Genomic DNA, 19,141 nt, shown 5'->3' with positions numbered 1-19,141 from the left:
AATAATGAACAAGATAACAAATGACACAGGTAAAGTACGATTGAGATTCATGAGTGTTTCCCAAAACATCATCCCAGGATTTATGTTCTTCTCTGCTCCTTCCCAGCCTGTAACTCATAAGAAAAGCACAGACTGATGATGACAGGAACATCCATCCCATGTATTTCAACGGCAAAATATAACTTAAATGATTATCACATCAAACCTATGCAAAGATATAGAAAAATAAGCTAGAAAATCAATAAAGCACACATTAATATCAAAATAAACTGACACGTGTGTGTGTGTGTGTGTGTGTGTGTGTGTGTAATGTTACAGCTCCCGATGATTTGTGTAGGCGCCAGAGTCACATCTGCCACATGCCCAAAGTGCGCTGTGTAGCCATGCCTGTGTTTCGGTGTGTGGTGCAATGCCTCTCCTCAGCAGCTATTTGCTAAGAGGATGCCTGATGTCTCCCAATATCCAGCCACCAGCAAACACAGACACTCAATCATGTACTCAATCAATCAATCAGTTTTATTTTGTATAGGGCATTTTCAATTTGAAGCCATATTTTAGTTTTATATCACAATATTGACATTTACAAATCCGTAGTGCAGCACTCAGCAGACCTATGCATCGTGGGGGCAGGAACACGATTAGGCAGGTAGAACAGATGGAGGAAGAAACCTGGTGTGGGTGGAAAAAAAGCTTTTTTATCAATGTCTTTAAAAAGACAGTTGAATGCTCGCACCTCCACCTTTCTGCCGGCTCAATCACAGACTGAGCCCCTCACAGTCACCTCACTGTCACCTCATGGCTGGATGCTTATCAGGTGGGCGGTCACCACATGGAATGATGGGAAGGGGGCCGGGTCAGGCTTACCCAATCCCCCTAGCCCCATGTGCTGAGCTAGTATTATTACATCATTATCATTATTATTCCCTTGTCCAAAAAAGGGCATGACTGTGGTTTTCTAATCGATCTCAGACAACTTCTGTGTCTCTGGGACTGAATGGTGGGCATAAGTTCAAATACAAGGACATTAATGTCAAAAGGCCTCAATTTGTTACTTATTTCTTCTCTTTTAGAAAATGCAGCAATGCTATTTTGATTAAACGAGCAACGCTAATATATTACTTGGTTAAGTGCCCCATATTTTGTAAGGCCGCATAATTTATGAAGATTTGGATGTCGTGGTGCCTCGTGCCCATTGCTTCTGGGATAGGCTCCGGACCCCCCCGACCCAGTAGGATAAGCGGTTTGGAAAATGGATGGATGGATGGATGTCGTGGTGATTGCAGTAGTGGTGCAAATATCTATCTTAAGCGTTAATCACTGCATTACTAATAATTAATTGTATATAAACTGTAGCTGATGCTTAACATTGTTATATTCACTAAGTAAAGTGCCCTGTGAGCTGAAGTCTTCTGGAAATGTTTTGCTTCAAAATTGATAATAGCCCTTTATGAAACAGTAATGCAGAATGACCGTGGCTGTTCCTGTCTTTAGAGCACTGCCTTCACTTACCTTCACTGCATATTTTCATTCTTGACAGGTTTCTCTATAATATGGCTAAGATATCACAGGGTCTGACGTTAGGCTGGCGTCTCATTCTCTCTAATCCGTTCTTTTCTGTGTTTCGGGATGGAAGCTGCCCGAGCCCCTCGGTGATGAGGATATTTGGATGGCAGAAATTGCCAGAGAAATAGAGCACACCAAATTTAATATCAGGGAGGCTCTGAATGACGTAGGTGCACAGATGAAAAAATTGGATTAGTTTATTAAGATGTTCCAGTTGATGGTCATCTGAGGTTCATTCTGAATCTTTTTACAAACTGAAAAGGTGCATATTTCCCTGTCGGGACTGAATGTATCTGCCAGTGGTTGCATGGCTGCAGCTTTTTATCAGCGCACATGATAGTGATTGAGACACATTTCTTTTCTCTCCCACAAGTTTCTCATCAGCATTAAATAGAGAGAATACAATTCTCGTATAATTTTTGTATAATTACTTGATTTAACTCATATTTTTTTTCTTTGTAATCCAATTTCATACTTAAAACATGTGAATTTCTGAGCCAGATGCAATTATGGGGTTGACCTTGTCTTTTCATGCCTATATGGGTAGGCTTTTTTTATTTACTTCAATATATTTCACTTTCTGAACATAAATTCCCCAATGCAGAAAGTACATATGACTGTTCATAGTTACTGGAAAACTAATTGTAGGCTTGAAATAAGCAGTAGATAAATTAATAAATGTAAATGTGTGGTCATGTTTTAGCTTGGTCTTATTCCAGCATGCATTACTATAAACTCACAATGGTTTAATAGTCTAATGTGGGTTAGGGAACAGACTTAAATGTACTTAAATGTATTTGCTACCGTGGACACAGACGGTGACGTCAACTACAGGCATCTGCCTCGTAATGTAAGGAAAAAATGATTGGTTTAGAGAGACAGCCAATCAGATTAGAGAGGCGGTGGGTCCAAGTAACTACAGGAGACGGGAACAAGGTATCTGTCTGCTTCGACCCACCTTCTCAGATTGGTTGTCTCTCTAAACCAATCATTTTTTGTTCTGCCCTCATAATATTTGTCTGCAAGTAAAACTCCCATCAGCCATAAAATGCACTGGCTGGCCAATCCATACTCAGCACACATGTGTGTACAATTAAGAGGAGACTGTTGATTCTTTGCACACAGCCGGATGTGTAACAGAATGTAACAAATAAAATTCTGCTCAGCTTCTTCAGGGGTCATGGAAAATGACAGGAACATTCAAAATTTCAGTCCATAGGAACGTTCACAGTGAGACTTGGGCCTGCAGCATGGCTGTATGATAAGGCCAGTGAAGCTGGAGGGTAATGGTGCAGAATGATGTGATGGCCTCTCTACTGTTCACAGGGTGACTTCACGTGGAGCAGCCTGTCTGGTCGGACTGTTCCTCTACAGGCCATGCCCATCCAGAGCCTCTCGGAGCTGGAGCGGGTCAGACTGCAGGAAGTGGCCTTCAGCCGCCTCAGCCAGGACTACGACATGGGCTGCCAGATCACTATCCCAAAAGGTAGGGAAGCTTGCAGCTCATCAGCTATTCAACTTCAGAGGTAGGGAGGCCTGCAGCTCATCAGGTATTCACCTTCAAAAGGTAGGGAGGCCTGCAGCTCATCAGTTATTCACCTTCAAAAGGTAGGGAGGCCTGCAGCTCATCAGCTATTCACCTTCCAAAGGCAGGGAAGCCTGCAGAACATCAGCTATTCGCCTTCAAAGGTTAGGGAGGCCTGCAGCTCATCAGCTATTTGCCTTCAAAGGTAACGAGCTCAGCAGTTCATCAGCTATTCACCTTCAAAGGTAGGGAGGCCTGCAGCTCATCAGCTATTCACCTTCAAAGGTTAGGGAGGCCTGAAGCTCATCAGCTATTCACCTTCAAAGGTAGGGAAGCCTGCAGCTCATTAGCTATTCTCCTTCAAAGGTAATAAGCCCAGCAGCTCATCAGCTATTCACTTTCAAAGGTAGGGAGGCCTGCAGCCCATCAGCTATTCACCTTCAAAGGTTAGGGAGGCCTGCAGCTCATCAACTATTCGCCTTCAAAGGTTAGGGAGGCCTGAAGCTCATCAGCTATTCACCTTCAAAGGTAGGGAGGCCTGCAGCTCATCAGGTATTCACCTTCAAAGGTAGAGTGGCCTGCAGCTCATCAGCCATTTCCCTTCAAAGGTAACGAGCTCAGCAGTTCATCAGCTATTCACCTTCAAAGGTAGGGAGGCCTGCAGCTCATCAGCTATTCGCCTTCAAAGGTTAGGGAGGCCTGAAGTTCATCAGCTATTCGCATTCAAAGGTAGGGAGGCCTCCAGCTCATCATCTATTCACCTTCAAAAGGCAGGGAAGCCTGCAGCTCATAAGCTATTCGCCTTCAAAGGTAGGGAGGCCACTGGAGGTGGGTGAGTCCACTGGTTTGTTAAGAGTAGTGCCACCTGTCTTCATGCAGTTCTTCAGTGGTTTGGGTTTAAATAACCTCAACCAGACAATCACATTTTGATTCTTTGCGTTGGACCCTATTTTATGACAAGATATATAAATGCTATAAACATGCAATCATAAATGTGCAGTACAGGGAGCCTCAAAATAGGTACGGCTCCTACACCATAATCTACAGTATAAGGTGCTTTCTGTAGCACACATGTGATAGTACAATACATTTACCATAGACACAGAGCAGTTCCACAGCCTCAGTGTGCCCCAAGGCACAACTCTGCCGACAGAGTGGGGCACAGCAGCCCTCCGACAGGGCAGCAGGACCTTCCCAGGTTTCCGGCTCCTCCTGAGACAGCCCTGCTCTGTTCCACGTCAAGCTGCTGCTGTCAGCGTGAGGCACCCAGGGGATCGAATTCCCTCATGTACTCCTGCTTCAGTCTGGCCTCCATAATCCAGGACAGATGCCTGCCATGCATTTCCAACCTCGGCACTGCCGCATGAAATCAAGACCATGCCTTTTCTAGAAGAGATCGCAGACTGTCCGTAGCCAGTGGCAACAGCGGTGAATTTTGTCATGCCTTTCAAGAAGTTTTTATGGCAGCTTTTAGCAGTCAGAATGTGGGTGTTCAAAACAGACACCGATTGGCCTTTCTTTTTAATAAGAGAGTCCATCTGGAGAATGAAAATGCACAAATTATTTCACTGTGATTTACTATCGGGGAATTACTGAAACAGAACATATATCATTGAAGATTACAGTCTACCTTTGTATTTAGGTTTGCCTCAACATATTTCATTTGGCTTTATTGTTTATTTTTCTACATTATATTATTTCTTTGTATGTTTTTCCCATTTTTCTGTGTACAGAGGCCTTGGCATGTAGTGGGGGACAGGAGATCCCTCTGTTATTTCATGTACTACAAACCCTCTGAAAAGAATCCAAACCATTTCCTCTTATATGCACAGAGTCAGGGCAGTCGGTGAATCTAAAATGACTGGCAGGTGGGAATAATGACGGTCCATTCCACCTTCACACTGCCTTTCATTTAGGCCAAGAACAGGCTGTGAGACAATAAATAAATCACACCAGCTTTTTGCATAGTAAGATGCATAAATGCATTCGGATTATCTTTGTTTCTTTTCAGATGGGCACAAACGCAAGAAGTCACTGCGGAGAAAGCTGGATTCACTGGCAAAAGAGAAGAACAAAGATAAAGGTGAAGTGAAATATACAGCACATATCTCCTGCTTACATTCAGTTAAATTATCAGGTGCCTTTGCTGTTTCAAGAGAAATATTCCACTTATTATTATTATTTAGTTGTTTATTATTTTGTTAGTTTGTTCATATTAATATAATAAAATCGGCTCATGGGACTCTAATATTGTTAATGTTATAATAATATTATTCATTTTCTACTTCACTCTGGTGGTGCTCATATTTTAATTTATTTATATCTCAGCTGTCGATCTATGATACCATGAAAAAATATTCATTTAAGCATCTAAATCTGATGATCTATATATATATATATATATATATATATATATATATATATATATATATTTTTTTTTTTTTTTTTTTTCTCATCCAGCAATATTTCATGTCATTTGTAGGGCACTGTCTCAACTTAGCTACTGATAACATGATTAGTTTTTTTTACATTCCTAGCTGTAGCGATAAGTGCAGCCGCCCTTAGGACAGTGAGTGTGCAGCATTGTGGCAAAGCATTGTGGGCCTTTGGTCCCTCACAGCTGGCCTTTGTTTTCTCACATGTCGGCCAGCCAAGTCTTTGGCGGCTTGAAAATGGAGCCTTTGATCTGTGGTACTGATACCAAACCGGACCCAGAGCATCAGACCCGGAACACTAGACCCGGAGCGCCGGTGCTGACATAATAGCGAGAGAGAGCACCCAGAGCTGCTCTTCTTACCTGTCAGATGCAGCAAGAATGTGCACGAATGTGGTCAGTCAGGGATCACATGAAAAATGGTCGAGCTCTTGGTTCTCCTGGGTTGTGTCTAAGCACGTCCCACTCCTCATGCGTGTACAGAGCATGGTCACAAGCATGCATGCGTGCATATGCATTGGATCATTTTTCTGTGTCAGAATCTGTGTCCTTAGCTGTCTGGCTGTCGTTGCAGTGCAGCCCAGTAATAATTAAGACTTGAAAGCCCCTGTTTGACTCAACCTGTAATTCTAATAATATCCGCAGTTAAGGGCCCTTCCATGTATCTGATTGCCAGTTCAAGTCCTGGGATGCACTTGTGCTTAAACCCTTTGGCAAGGTTTACGATGTGACTGCGTTCACTCGTTCACTGCGTTCACATACACATTTATTGCTGTGTATGTAACACAGTGAAATTCCTGCTTGTGTGCTTCCTCCAGAACATAGTGCCAAATACATAAACACAATGCAATACAAATAACACAAGGGTTAATCTCAAGTGAAATTATCAGCATTTATTCTGGGTAGGTTATAGAAAAACACTAATATAATAATACAGATGTCTTTGTAAGGGCATAAAAGTTCATTTATGTGCAAAAATTAGCTAAGAAACTATTAAAAATGTAAATGTTCCTCTCTCCTCCCCTCCCTCTTCCCCTGTAGAGTTTGTGCCACAGGCTTTCGGCATGCCGCTGTCACAGGTGATCGCCAATGACCGCACACACAAGCAGCGGCAGGACAGCCACAAGGATGAGCACCGTGACGTCAGCGACCTGGTGTCCTCCATCCTGCAGTTTGCCACCAAGCGACCTAACAAAGAGCTGTCCAGCAGCAACTCATCTGTTAGTTCTTCTTCAGAGACACCTAATGAGTCCACCTCACCCAACACTCCCGAGGCTGCACCGCGGGCTCGCAGGCGGGTACGGCCCCCCTCCTCACAGTCCAATAGTCAATGCCTCCCTCATCCCACCCGCTCCACCCTTCCACACGCTGAGGCTCATAAACATCTGGTCCAGACGAACTAACAAGGATCTGTATGACACTTTGAAGATCAGAAACCTATTGATCTCATTATCTTTATTTAATAATTGTTAGACACTTGTGTTATGGTGTTTTATTACTTTAATGAATTGCAGCTTGACGGTCTCATCCAATTTGTAAAATAAAAAAAGACTTCATTTCACTTGAGAAAACAGGAGACAAAGCATGCATTATGATGTCATAGCAGCTCCACAAGCTTCTGGGGTGCCTGACAGGAAGCTTGTTTCAGAAGATAGAGAGCATGAAGCCCCCCACCCCATCTGGGCAGGGGAGGAGGGAGAGAGGTGATGTAATTCCCCCGTGTTGCTCTGCATTCGGCAGGGCGCGATGTCTGTGGATTCCATCACCGATCTGGATGACAGTCAATCCCGCCTCCTGGAGGCCCTGCAGCTTTCGCTGCCGGCCGAGGGGCCCAGCAGGAAGGAGAAGCATCGTGACAAGAAACTCAGCCTGAACCCCATCTACAGGCAGGTGCCGCGGCTGGTGGACAGCTGTTGTCAGCATCTGGAAAAATACGGTGAGCCCGGGGACCATGTCTTAGGCCGGTCTGTCACCTGCGGTTCTGGTTCTTGCTCTGAACGGGGGACACGGTTAGCTCAGACTGCCAAGGAAAAAGTATGATGGCAGGGCATGCTGAGGTGCCGATCCACATTGTGGCTCACAATAAAGGATTTTACCGAAAACCCTAAACAAGAAACACATGATACAAAAGGACCATGAAGGGTCAAAACAGAGTAGGAAGACAACACTGCCTAAAGCTAGGGAGCTACACAGGAACAAGCAGATAGCTTCTAGTTTCTAAGCACACCAAAAAAACAAGAAGTAACAGCTAAATTACTCAACACAAACGCGGAAAACTGTAGCAAATAACCACAATGATTGATCCAAATAAGAGCAGAAACACAGGTAACAAAGGCATGATGAGGGATAGGTGTGGGTCATTACAAAAGTACATACTAATACTAATACAACAAGGAACAGGTGAGGGTAATTAATAATCACTGGACTTAAACACTGGGAAAAACTAGAAGCAAGGGTACAAATCATTTTTAGAGAACTAGACACAAATACAGATAACTAAAACAAAGGCACAAAACAACCAATACAGAAATACATGAAGCAGATCACCATCATGGAAAAAAAGAAAACCCAAAATATCAACAAACCCATAACAGGAGGGGAGCTTGATCTTAAGCCGTAAGGGAACACAGACTGAGATGACCAGTGACACCAGCTCACCAAGCAGGGATTTGACAGACATAAGTCAGGGACTAATCCTGACAGAGAGAGCTGGGCGATGCTTTCCTTCTTTGTTACAGACATTGATTTATAAACTGGAGGCTGCCAGTTCAAATTTCAAGACGTACCACCTCTGGGTGCCAAAAAAGGGTATCGGCCCAGTGGCTATCAGAGAGTGCCCCTGACTGATCTGCCTGTCTGACTGGGTAGGGAGGTGACAATTAAATGTATTAAATTTTGCTTAGGGTTCCAAAAAGATTTGGGATGGCCCTGTGTACCTGTGTTGCTTCAGTGATTAACTATTTTGAAAAACCCTATTTTTACATTATGTATAAGAAAGCATTTAACTTCACATAATATCTGTTGCAGGACAATGTGATTTCCATTGTATATTTCTCATTTTTGTTTAGTTAGCTGGTTAGATTTGTTCAATTAGTGAAATATAGTGAAACTTAAAATTAAACTTAAAAATCGTTTCTATTTTTGTGCCATCAGTTATTCCTTTTGATGAGATTTCAGCCTGTTAAGCTGGGATTTCCCACTTTTTACTTAGGTCTCCAAACTGTTGGAATTTTCCGGGTTGGAAGTTCTAAGAAAAGAGTGAGGCAGGTAGGAATCGTTGGAGGAATTGATTAGAGGCGTCAGATTTGTAGCTAATAGCTATATTATGCAAAATATAGGTAAATTCACTGTATGCATATGCATTTTATGTTTTATTTTAGTTACTCCCAAAATTAGTTGATATAGTAATTAATTTTAGTGATTGTAAAAATTAATTTGGGACACAAATATGGCATCTCAGTTGGTATTTGCACAAATGGTGTAAATGGCTGCCAGTGGTTGTGGCTGGGAACGTGCAAAGTGATGTGCTTCTATGGTGTCACAGCTGCGAGAGGAGTTTGACCGGGGCATGGATGTTCTTCTTGACGAGGAGCACAGCATACATGATGTTGCAGCTCTGCTGAAAGAGTTCCTGAGGGACATGCCTGATCCCCTGCTGACCAAAGAGCTGTACACTGCCTTCATCAACACCATGTGTGAGCAGGAGTTTACCTTCCCCAAAGCCCGAACCCTACAACAAACCCAAACACTCACCACAATCAGTGAGAAATTCTACAGAGAATATACCAATGTAGACGTTTGCAGAAGTAGGGACTATTTTTGGCTGATGTCTGCCATCAGTAGGGAAATGGAAATCAAGAGCACATCACAACTGAATAAATGCTGATCAAATCAAACACTAATTATACCTTAGTCACGTCTGGATCACACACTGACTATATGCTGGTTACACCCAGATCATGCCCGGATTACATACTGATCACACACTGACTATATGCTGGTCACACCCAGATCATGCCCGGATTACATACTGATCACACACTGACTATATGCTGGTCACACCCAGATCATGCCCGGATTACATACTGATCAGACACTAACCGCATCCTTCTTCTCCAGTGCTGGACCCTGAGGAGCAGCAGAGTGCCCTGCAGCTCCTCATCTACCTGTTGCCTCCCTGTAACTGTGACACCCTCCACCGGCTCCTGCACTTCCTGTCCACAGTGGCTGCACATGCGGATGACATGCATGACAAAGATGGACAGGAGGTAATGGGGGTTTTGCGTTTATGCTCCTCTCCTGGGAATTCAGAAAATATCGTTAAACCCATTGATTTAAAGATAAATAAAATAGGAAGGGATTCATGTTAAGAAGGAAATATCCATTAAGTCATTTACTCTAGTATGTGATTGATTTACCCCGCCCTGCACTGAGGTTTATCGCTAAATTACCATCTTCCACATGCCAGAGCCTGCTGTTCACTGCTCCATTTTTTGCCATCCCAGGTCAACTAAAAAATGTGAAAATGAACTGGGATATGTTCCGCCTAGATCCCCGATCCTGGCGCAGATGCCAGGCAGGGACCGTCGATAAAGGCCCTCACTGGGATATGTTCCACCTAGATCCCCCATCCTGGCACAGACGCCAGGCTGCCCTCACATTTGGCTCATGGGAGCACTGAGACAAGGGGCGGAGCTGGGCGGGGCTTGAAGGGGGCACTTTCCCACCTGGAGCTTTATCTGGGACCTCACTGAGTTCATCTTGCAGGGTCACAAAGCACAACCAATTCTAAAACTCATGAGTTTTGTGGTTGTGACAGAAAAAAAACTCTTCATTTTGATCGTGCAGGCCAACTCTCATCAAAGAGTGCATGCTGTAAGAAAAGCCCCTTCCCTGCCAAGGGACATGATCTTGGATGGTTTTCAGGATGGGGGGTGGGCTGTTTATGGTAGAAACAGCTTTTACTAATAATAGCCTAATGACTCTGCATCTGTTAAAGAATGTATTAATGTCCTACATATGTTTTTAACATTGGAAAACATCCATCCATCTTCTGGCCTTTTCTGCTAGTGAGGGTCACAGTTGCAGCATGGCAGGCAGGTCAGATCAGTGCTCTCTTTCCAGGGCTACATAGTCTAGCTTGTTCGGGGGATTCCCAGGCATTCCCAAGACATCTGGGTGCTATGACTCCTCTCCCCTGAAGCCTCAGCCTGCTGGGAGATGCCTTGATCAGGCTTCCTTGGTATCCAGTATTCCAGGTTGCATCCTTAAAAAATGTAAACTATTCAGCTCAACGTTCATGTTTCCTTTAAAAATACCACTGCATCTTCGTAAGCAGTCTTGCTACAACACAACTAATGCATTTCTCAAAAACCTCACATTCACAAAATTACTCTTTGTACATTTACACATTACAAATATAAATATTCAAGAAATTATTATATAAAACACACAGCAACCTTTTTAAATTCAATTACATTTGTTTTTTGTAGACTGTCTGTAGTTATGTTGGTTTCTGTTCCCCTGTGCATACTGCAATCCATTGTATTTGTGGTTGCTGTTTGTTTTTAATTAATAAGTTGTCTAATAGTTTTAGTTGTTTAATGTGTGGGTGTACAACTTTTGACTATTTTAGATTTGAAAACCCGGTTCGAATGATTCACCGAAAAGAACCAGTTCAAAAGAATCATTCTTTCATGAATTGGACATCACTCTCGTTCACTTGCATGGCTGTTTTTCTGTGCAAGTAGTGTTATTCACCAGGACCATATTGCGCTGTAGATTGCATAGTGCTTTTCTCCAACTAAAAATCTTGCCAATACAAATGTGATTCTGCATTGTATTGGACTTGGGTACTATTACAGTGGAAAATGCTTATAGTAATCACGGTTATAGTGATCAACCACTTATATTGATCAAAAAGCTTGGAACAGAATAATTCCTATACAAATCCTGCTTAAATAATTCACTCATATTAATCAAGTAGTTCACTTAGTGTTCATTTTGGGTCCTATTACACATGACAGTATATCAAAAAAATAAAACTATACGATTTTTTTTTACTGTACTTCGATGAGCCTACTTTGCCTTGCAGTAACCCGTCCGCTTCTGGCAGCTACCCGAGGCTAATGCTGCATGCACAGAAAACATGACAGGAAAAAGAAAGACATTTTCTCTTAATAACAAATATAGACTCATCGAAGCTTATGATAAACCACCAAAAACTAGCAAAGGCCAAACTACAAGAAGCTATATTTTATGTACCATATTGTACTGTATGGAAGAACCAAGCAGGCCAAGGAATCGCGGCAAGGGCGAATGAAAACGACGATAGGCGGACTGACACAAAGTTGTTCTTCATGTTACTTCTTAAATTTACCAAACAACAAGTAACAATAATACAAAAGGCATGAATGATAGGGAAACATGAGGAAGGGGAAGTACACTAAGGACGGTAAGGCACATAGACGGCGAGTGATTACACAATGGCTAAGACGCAAGGATCAGGCAAGAACTGAGTACAACCACAGGTAATGCCACACATGGAAACCGGATACACAGCACAACAAGTACCTACACTAAAAATTACAAACAGGGGTCATATACAACCGGATACACAGCACAAGTACCTACACTAAAAAATACAAACAGGGGTCATATACAACCGGATACACAGCACAAGTACCTACACTAAAAATATATACAAATGTCAATTAGATGGTAATCTGCCTGAGATATAAAGAAAAAGGAAAAAAAACGGTATATATAATCATCTGCTTATAGCGATCAACTTCACCCAGACCGATGTGTTTACTAGAAACAGATTCACGGTGTAATATCACACGTTGTAGCAGGATCGACTGATTACCATTTTCAGGCCCCAACTAGGCTGCCAGTCCTTCATATGAGTGCCATGGTCGTAGTACTGGCCAAAAAAGCCAACATGATACCAATTAAACCTCCATTATCTTGCCATCCCCAGCTACTGAGTAACTGAATTTGTTTAATCCCACTAAGCAGAAGGAATTCAAGTATGCTGGTGTTGGCAGAGCTTCCCGGATTAACAGAGTTATTCTGGATCTTTCTCTCTTTGGCTGTTGCTGGCTTAAACATTCGAAGACTGCACTAACTCATCTTGTCATGTTACAGATAACTGGGAACAAGATGACATCGCTGAACTTGGCCACCATCTTTGGACCTAACCTCCTGCACAAGCAGAAGAGCTCTGACAAAGAATTTTCTGTGCAGAGTTCTGCGCGAGCAGAGGAGAGCACAGCCATCATTGCCGTAGTCCAGAGGATGATTGCCACTTATGAAATTCTCTTCATGGTGAGCTTCAAAAGTCTTTGATTTTGGGATTCCCTCCCAAGTCTTGTAGTAGTATTTATCAACATAAGTGGATTTTCAGAGATCTGCTTGTGCTGTGTCTTCCTGGAGCAATTCAGGTGAAAATATTTTTCAAGGTCATAGCACCATCGGTCTCTCGGCCAAGTCTCGAGGGTCCTTGGTTACTGCGGAGCTTAAATTATTAATATTTTGATGTTAAACAAAACACTATATTTCATGAAGGTCCCATTTCTCAGCAGGCCTTAGAGCTGCCTGTTATTGTAAATGTTTTCACATTTAACCAGACCAGACATCACGTCAAGCGAAATACCAAGAGAAGCACAGCGGGTGTCAAGCACGGCCCATGTGTCTCCTGGTAGCTTTGGCAGAGGCTGTTGAGAATCGTGGCCGCCGATTGTTTAGGTTAACCGATCTCCAAGCTTAACAGACAATGCCTTTGTCTTACACAGTGTAAACACTTCTCTTTTGTGGGAGAGTAGTTTAGATAGTGCAGGCTTATGGCAAATCCAGACTGGAGACAGCCATGAGTATAACAACTGTGGGCTGGTGCCAAAAGTTTTATGAGTTTATGAACCGGCAATTATTTCACTTTTAAAGCCCAGCATTGTATGAATTGTAGATTTAGCTTGCATTTTTTAGAGGTAGCCAAAGTTAAGTTTCAGAAGAACATAGGAAAGTGGAAGACAGCGTTGCTAAAAATGTAAGTCAGTGACTTAGTTGCTCTGCACCCAAACCAGGTTCCTCCAGACCTACAGAATGAGGTTCTGATGAGCCTTTTGGAGACAGACCCTGATGTGGTTGACTACCTCCTCCGCAGGAAGGCCTCGCAGTGGTCGTGAGTATAGCCCTGGACACATTGGCTCCAGAATGCCTGGTCTCCGTTAGCCTGAGTTAAGTGTCCATGTTATTGGGGAAGTACAGTGTCTCCCTCTGGTGGCACACAACTGCAAGCAAGAGTGACGTTTACCAAATCCGCAAGGACTGAGAACTCAGAATGAGAATGTACATGGAAAATTGTGTCAAAATGCTGGGCTACGGATCCCCCATGACCCTGAATAGCACAAGCGGTTACAGAAAATGGATGGTGGGATGGCTGGATGGATGAGTGTCATGGCTGCACCCTATATAAGTTTCCATCTATTCTAATGCAACTGAAAGGTTTTCTGGGCTGTAGCCTCCATTGCGGGGCGGCATAGTGGTGCAGTGGTTAGCACTGTTGCCTCACACCTCTGGGACCTGGGTTCGAGTCTCCGCCTGGGTCACATGTGTGTGGAGTTTGCATGTTCTCCCCATGTCGTCGTGGGGTTTCCTCCGGGTACTCCAGTTTCCCCCCACAGTCCAAAAACATGCTGAGGCTGATTGGAGTTCCTAAATTGCCCGTAGGTGTGCCTGTGTGACTGAATGGTGTGTGAGTGTGCACTGCGATGGGCTGGCCCCCCATCCTGGGTTGTTCCCTGCCTCGTGCCCATAGCTTCCGGGATAGGCTCCGGACCCCCTGCAACCCAGTAGGATAAGCGGTTTGGAAAATGGATGGATGGATGGATGGATGGATGGATAGCCTCCATTGCGGCATCTCACAGGCCTCTGTCTCATGCTCTGACAGTCACCCAGAGCCTTTCTCCCTGAGTGAGAGGCTCTCATCCAGCGATTCCAACAAGGCCTCCAGTGGCGAGGTGTCCCCGTACGACAATAATTCGCCAGTGCTGGCTGAGTGCCCACTCACCCAGCATCAGGGAGAAGAGAGCCCCAGCCCAGAGCAGCTCTTCCCGACCCAAAAGCAGTGCCCAGCGCAGCTGGCCTTCAAGGCCCCATCCAAGAAAGCTGGTCTGGCTCAGTGGGACATCAAGGGTGAGCTTTGACCACCACTATTTTTGTTTCCACAGGAGCTGTGAGTTACAGCGATGCGACTAACATCTGCTCCATCTGCTGATGACTAACATCAGATGGTTCAGTGATTAATTTTCAGAAACATCTGCACAGGCAGATGCTGTCACGCTGTGCCATCACACCTCCCAAATTAGGTGCTTTAATCCCACCTCTGCTTGTGGTGTGTGGAGTTTGCATGTTCTCCCTGTGTTGAGTGGGATTCCAGCTGCAGTCCAGTTAGCTGTTAGGCTCAATTGATGCTTCTGAATTATACATGTGTCCTGAGATATCTTAGCTGCTCAGCCTTGTATCCTGTTCTGATGGATCTTTAAACTTGTTATTGTATTTACAATATATGTCTGCTAAATATCAGATTATGTGCCTATAAATCAAATTATAGAATCTCAATGTCCAGGTTAACACATACATTAAATAAAACACAGGCTATGTATCTATTCATTTTCCAATCCCTTACAATTCTGGAAAAATTAAGACCACTCTATATTTTTTAAACAATCAGCATTTGTAAATCCTGGTTTAATCCTGGTTTTGCTGGCAGAAGGCTACTCTGAGCGGCAGGTAGCTTCCAGGTTAAAATTTTTAAGACAGTAGTACCATGAACACGGTGAAGCAGGAGACACTGGGAATGAGCAGGAACCAGGCAGGTAGAGGACGGAAGTGACACTCTAATGCCAGAGATGACAGTCAACTTATTGGACAGTTTCTCATGAATCGTGACATCAAGAGACCTTCTAAAGGAATGGGGAACATTAAATGCAGGTGTGAGGTGCACTGCTAGGACAGTTCGGTTCCTAGAAGCAGGACTGAAGTCCCATACATAAGGAAGAAGCCCTTCATTAATGAGAAAGAGGGAAGAACACACACACACACATTTTTGTCTTCATCTCTTTGTGGGGGGGTCTCTCATTTCATTTCTAGGGGAAACCCCTAATCCCAACAATGACAACCCTAAGCCTTGCCCAGCCCTAACCTTAACCGCGCACACAAACACATTCTCCTTACACTGTCACACAATACAGGAGGACAGAGATCACCTGGGCCTCGGCCATCTTGTTTTAATTACACTGTTTTATTTTTCTTGTCCTCATAATGAATGTCGAGATGCACACGGAGGGGGCTGCTGTAAAGCTCTTCATCCAGCACTCATTTCAACAATTGTGGTTGATGAATAAAGAGCAATTACATTTTTTAAAACATGAAACTTATGAGAGGATTGTTCACTTTCTCCTTGTTTTATGTGTTTTTCTACATCAAAGTGCACCAGCAGCAAACAGAGAGCAGATTATTCCAGCATCCAGTGCAGCCGACTCAGCTGTAAAAGTTGTTTTGCCAGATTTAAAGAGAGTAAATATTGTCAATATTTACATGATACCATCTGTAATGTTCCCCAGATTCTTTATGAAGCTTTTCTATTCATTTGAAGTATATACTGTGAAACTGGAGATCGACAGAGTTGTCATTAAGTTTAACAGCCCTTATATTCTGTCTTATATTAGCCCATTTTCACATTTTTCAATGATGCTGTTTTTAGATGAAAACACAGATATCTGGGGAACCTGGCATGGCACTTTCAAATCGACATTCAGAAAATTACCACATGTAATAATCAAGAAATACAGTTCTTATTTTAAAACCCAAATTTTAAAGTAATGTGTATATTTAAGTACTGTTCATGTATGGAAGAAACTAACTTTAACAAACTGATTCACTGTAAGTCTTTTGCATTTTTCAGGGTTACATGGGAACATCTCACTCGAGCAGCTCGACAATCGTCAGGACAATGTAAAACAAACTGTCCTGCAGACACAGGCTGTGTTGGGATTGCCTCAGTGCAGGCCACACCTTCCAGATCAGTGCAGGCCACACCTTCTAGATCAGTGCAGGCCACACCTTCCAGATCAGTGCAGGCCACACCCTCCAGTGATGCCGATGTGCAGCAGCCCACAAGACACGCCAGGATGCCAGCCGCTGCCTGGCCAGTCAGCAGCCACTCTGCCGGACGGCCAGTCAGTGTGCAGCTGCATGGAGGGACTGCCAACCAGAAGCCACAAGGGCTGTGATCTTCACAGATCCACTGTACAGCAACCTGGGTCTTCTTCCCCATGTGGGAGTGGGAGCCCTGCCCCCTCCAGGGCATCTCCCCAGCACTCTGCTCCAGCCCTGGAGGCTAATGGACCAGCTGGGACCGAATGGCAGCACTGGCAGAGAGAAAGGTGGCAAATCTGGCAGCTGTTATCTTCGGACAATGCAGACACTCTGCCAGAGACGCTTGTCTAGTGCCAGCTCAGCTGCCGAGGTGCTGAGCAAACAGCGCCCCCTTCTGTCCATATTATGTATGTGCTGCTGCTGTCAACAAGTGCGAATGTATGTTTGTCTGCCTGTGTGTTACTCTGAATTGATTTCTTTTTTCACCATTTTTGTTCAATGGGTGTATTTTGTTCAATGGGTGTATGCATTGTGTTTTTGAGACACCTCAGGCAAGCCACAAGAGAAGATGTGGATGTTATATGAACAGACTTAAATTTAAATACAAAAGCATACCTATTTAATTACTGGGCTGTAAAATGAATATCTGTTCCATAACTGTAAGTGACCATATATGATTGGGTAACAAGTTAGCATGGAATAGCTTTAAAGATTAGGATGAAGATGCCATCCAATCCATGGCTTGTAAGTCTGAAACATAATAATTAATCACATTAATTATTATTATTTCATTATTTTTGGTTGATTCATTTACTAATGTTTATATTAAGGAACTAACATCCGCTTTTGTGAGTGCTTGTGTTATTTCATTTCAGTTTGCTTTAAAATACTAATTTCATTTAAATGAAAGTCAGTTATTTTCATAAAGTTCCAAGAAGTGTTGTTTATTATTATTATTTTTGTATTTTGTAATGCTGAATGTACATGTAAGGTTCTCATAGTATTTGAACTAATTGAGATCTTTCTGTTTTTATACAGACTTTCAGAAATGCTTTTTTATACATTGTCCACATATAGCCATTGAAGCATGCTTTGTTTTTCTAAATACCAAATGCCCACACAATTTATGTGCCAAATTAACATATTTCTGAAGAGTATTTATTTAGACTAACTTTGACAAAGCAAGTATTTTAATTCTATGTCTTATTTTACCACCTATATTTTTCATATTTCCTAAGGAAACGGCATTCGTATTTTTTTTTTCATGATTTATGATTTTTGAATCCTTATCATTTGGAAAACCAGATTATGTCCGGTTATATTTATGATCTTCATCTATGTTCAATGGCTGTTGTATTCTCTTTGTATTTATGTCATATTCATGTTTATGTTTTACCAACAATAATAAAAAATCCTCTGGAATAATTTCCTTATATGTAAACAAGCAAACAAAGAAAGGCATTTCAGCGTGCTTTGAAGATATTGGAGATCCTGTTTGGTTTTAATGAGAAGTTTGAGAGCAGTATATTTTAACACGTGTTCTAGAAAAGTGAATGTCTACAGGAAAGCCCACTTTAGGTTACATGGGTTTCCAAAGTACTCACTGTGTGAATAATTACATTCCCTAATAATTTCTCCGTTGTGTTTGCTTGTCTGTTTTTTAGGTGTCAATGCTGTTGGTTTTGGTGACTTTGCAGTTCTGTTGGAGATCTCGCTGTACGTTGATGTTCTCCCTGCACCTTAGTCTGTCCCCAGGGGTTCTCTTCAGTGCAGCATTTCATGATATTTTATCAGTCTTTGGTACTTTGTCTGTGAAGGTTTATATAGCAGTGCATTATTTTGGGAATGCCATTTTCTCCATGATATCATGCTTGATCTCGTTTTCCTATACAGCAGATTTTTTCACTGCTTCTGCATAAACATTTTACAGTATGTGCTTTAAAATTATTCACATTAAGGCATGTATGGTTCAGTAGTCAGAAATCATCTATACATCCGTAAAAATATGAATGTGACTAAAAGGGTTTCTTTTTAAACGTAATGAAATAGGAACTAAATGAATTATTGGTCGTTTAGGAATCTGCCATTTTACTCACGACCATGTTGATCCAATACCGTTCCTGCTGATATACTTTGTCTACTTTTGCAGGTCATAACACCTTTGCTTTGACTTACTGTATTTGCTTTTTCACAAAGTAAATATAACTTGTGGATATCTCAAGTAGACTTATGTCATTCTTTTTTAACAAATCTATTATGTGAACATGCACTAATTCATTCGCATGTTTTGTTAATTATTTTCAATCGGTGCTTATTCATCCACTGACAATGGTTTTTTTGTTAATTTCATTCCCTAACACATTCCTTGTTAACTGTGTGAATCTTCATTGACTGATTCATTCTTCAGTTCATTCACTGTGTGATTCATTTTTCACCCTGTTCACCTGTTCTGTATGCAA

The 19,141-nt window shown here is 42.5% G+C and overlaps 1 protein-coding gene across 3 annotated transcripts in view; it reads left to right on the top strand.

Annotated features, from left to right (window-relative positions):
* Positions 1 to 18,903, top strand: part of LOC125709685 (rho GTPase-activating protein 6-like) — a 77,860-nt gene extending 58,957 nt beyond the window's left edge. For all 3 annotated transcript variants that reach the window (XM_048978357.1, XM_048978359.1, XM_048978358.1), the window contains 11 exons: positions 2,890 to 3,049; positions 5,100 to 5,171; positions 6,564 to 6,820; positions 7,263 to 7,458; positions 8,734 to 8,789; positions 9,067 to 9,217; positions 9,642 to 9,790; positions 12,672 to 12,851; positions 13,607 to 13,704; positions 14,473 to 14,717; positions 16,489 to 18,903. In XM_048978357.1, coding sequence (XP_048834314.1) covers positions 2,890 to 3,049; positions 5,100 to 5,171; positions 6,564 to 6,820; positions 7,263 to 7,458; positions 8,734 to 8,789; positions 9,067 to 9,217; positions 9,642 to 9,790; positions 12,672 to 12,851; positions 13,607 to 13,704; positions 14,473 to 14,717; positions 16,489 to 17,033 — 2,109 coding nt within the window. In that variant the 3' untranslated portion in view covers positions 17,034 to 18,903. The remainder of the gene's footprint in view (positions 1 to 2,889; positions 3,050 to 5,099; positions 5,172 to 6,563; positions 6,821 to 7,262; positions 7,459 to 8,733; positions 8,790 to 9,066; positions 9,218 to 9,641; positions 9,791 to 12,671; positions 12,852 to 13,606; positions 13,705 to 14,472; positions 14,718 to 16,488) is intronic.
* Positions 18,904 to 19,141: the final 238 nt, after the last annotated feature.

This window comes from Brienomyrus brachyistius, chromosome 16 (genome assembly GCF_023856365.1).
Source record: "Brienomyrus brachyistius isolate T26 chromosome 16, BBRACH_0.4, whole genome shotgun sequence".
In the NCBI taxonomy this organism is placed as follows: domain Eukaryota; kingdom Metazoa; phylum Chordata; class Actinopteri; order Osteoglossiformes; family Mormyridae; genus Brienomyrus; species Brienomyrus brachyistius.
The sequence above is the reverse complement of the archived record's forward strand: the minus strand, read 5'-3'. Positions and strand labels throughout refer to the sequence as shown.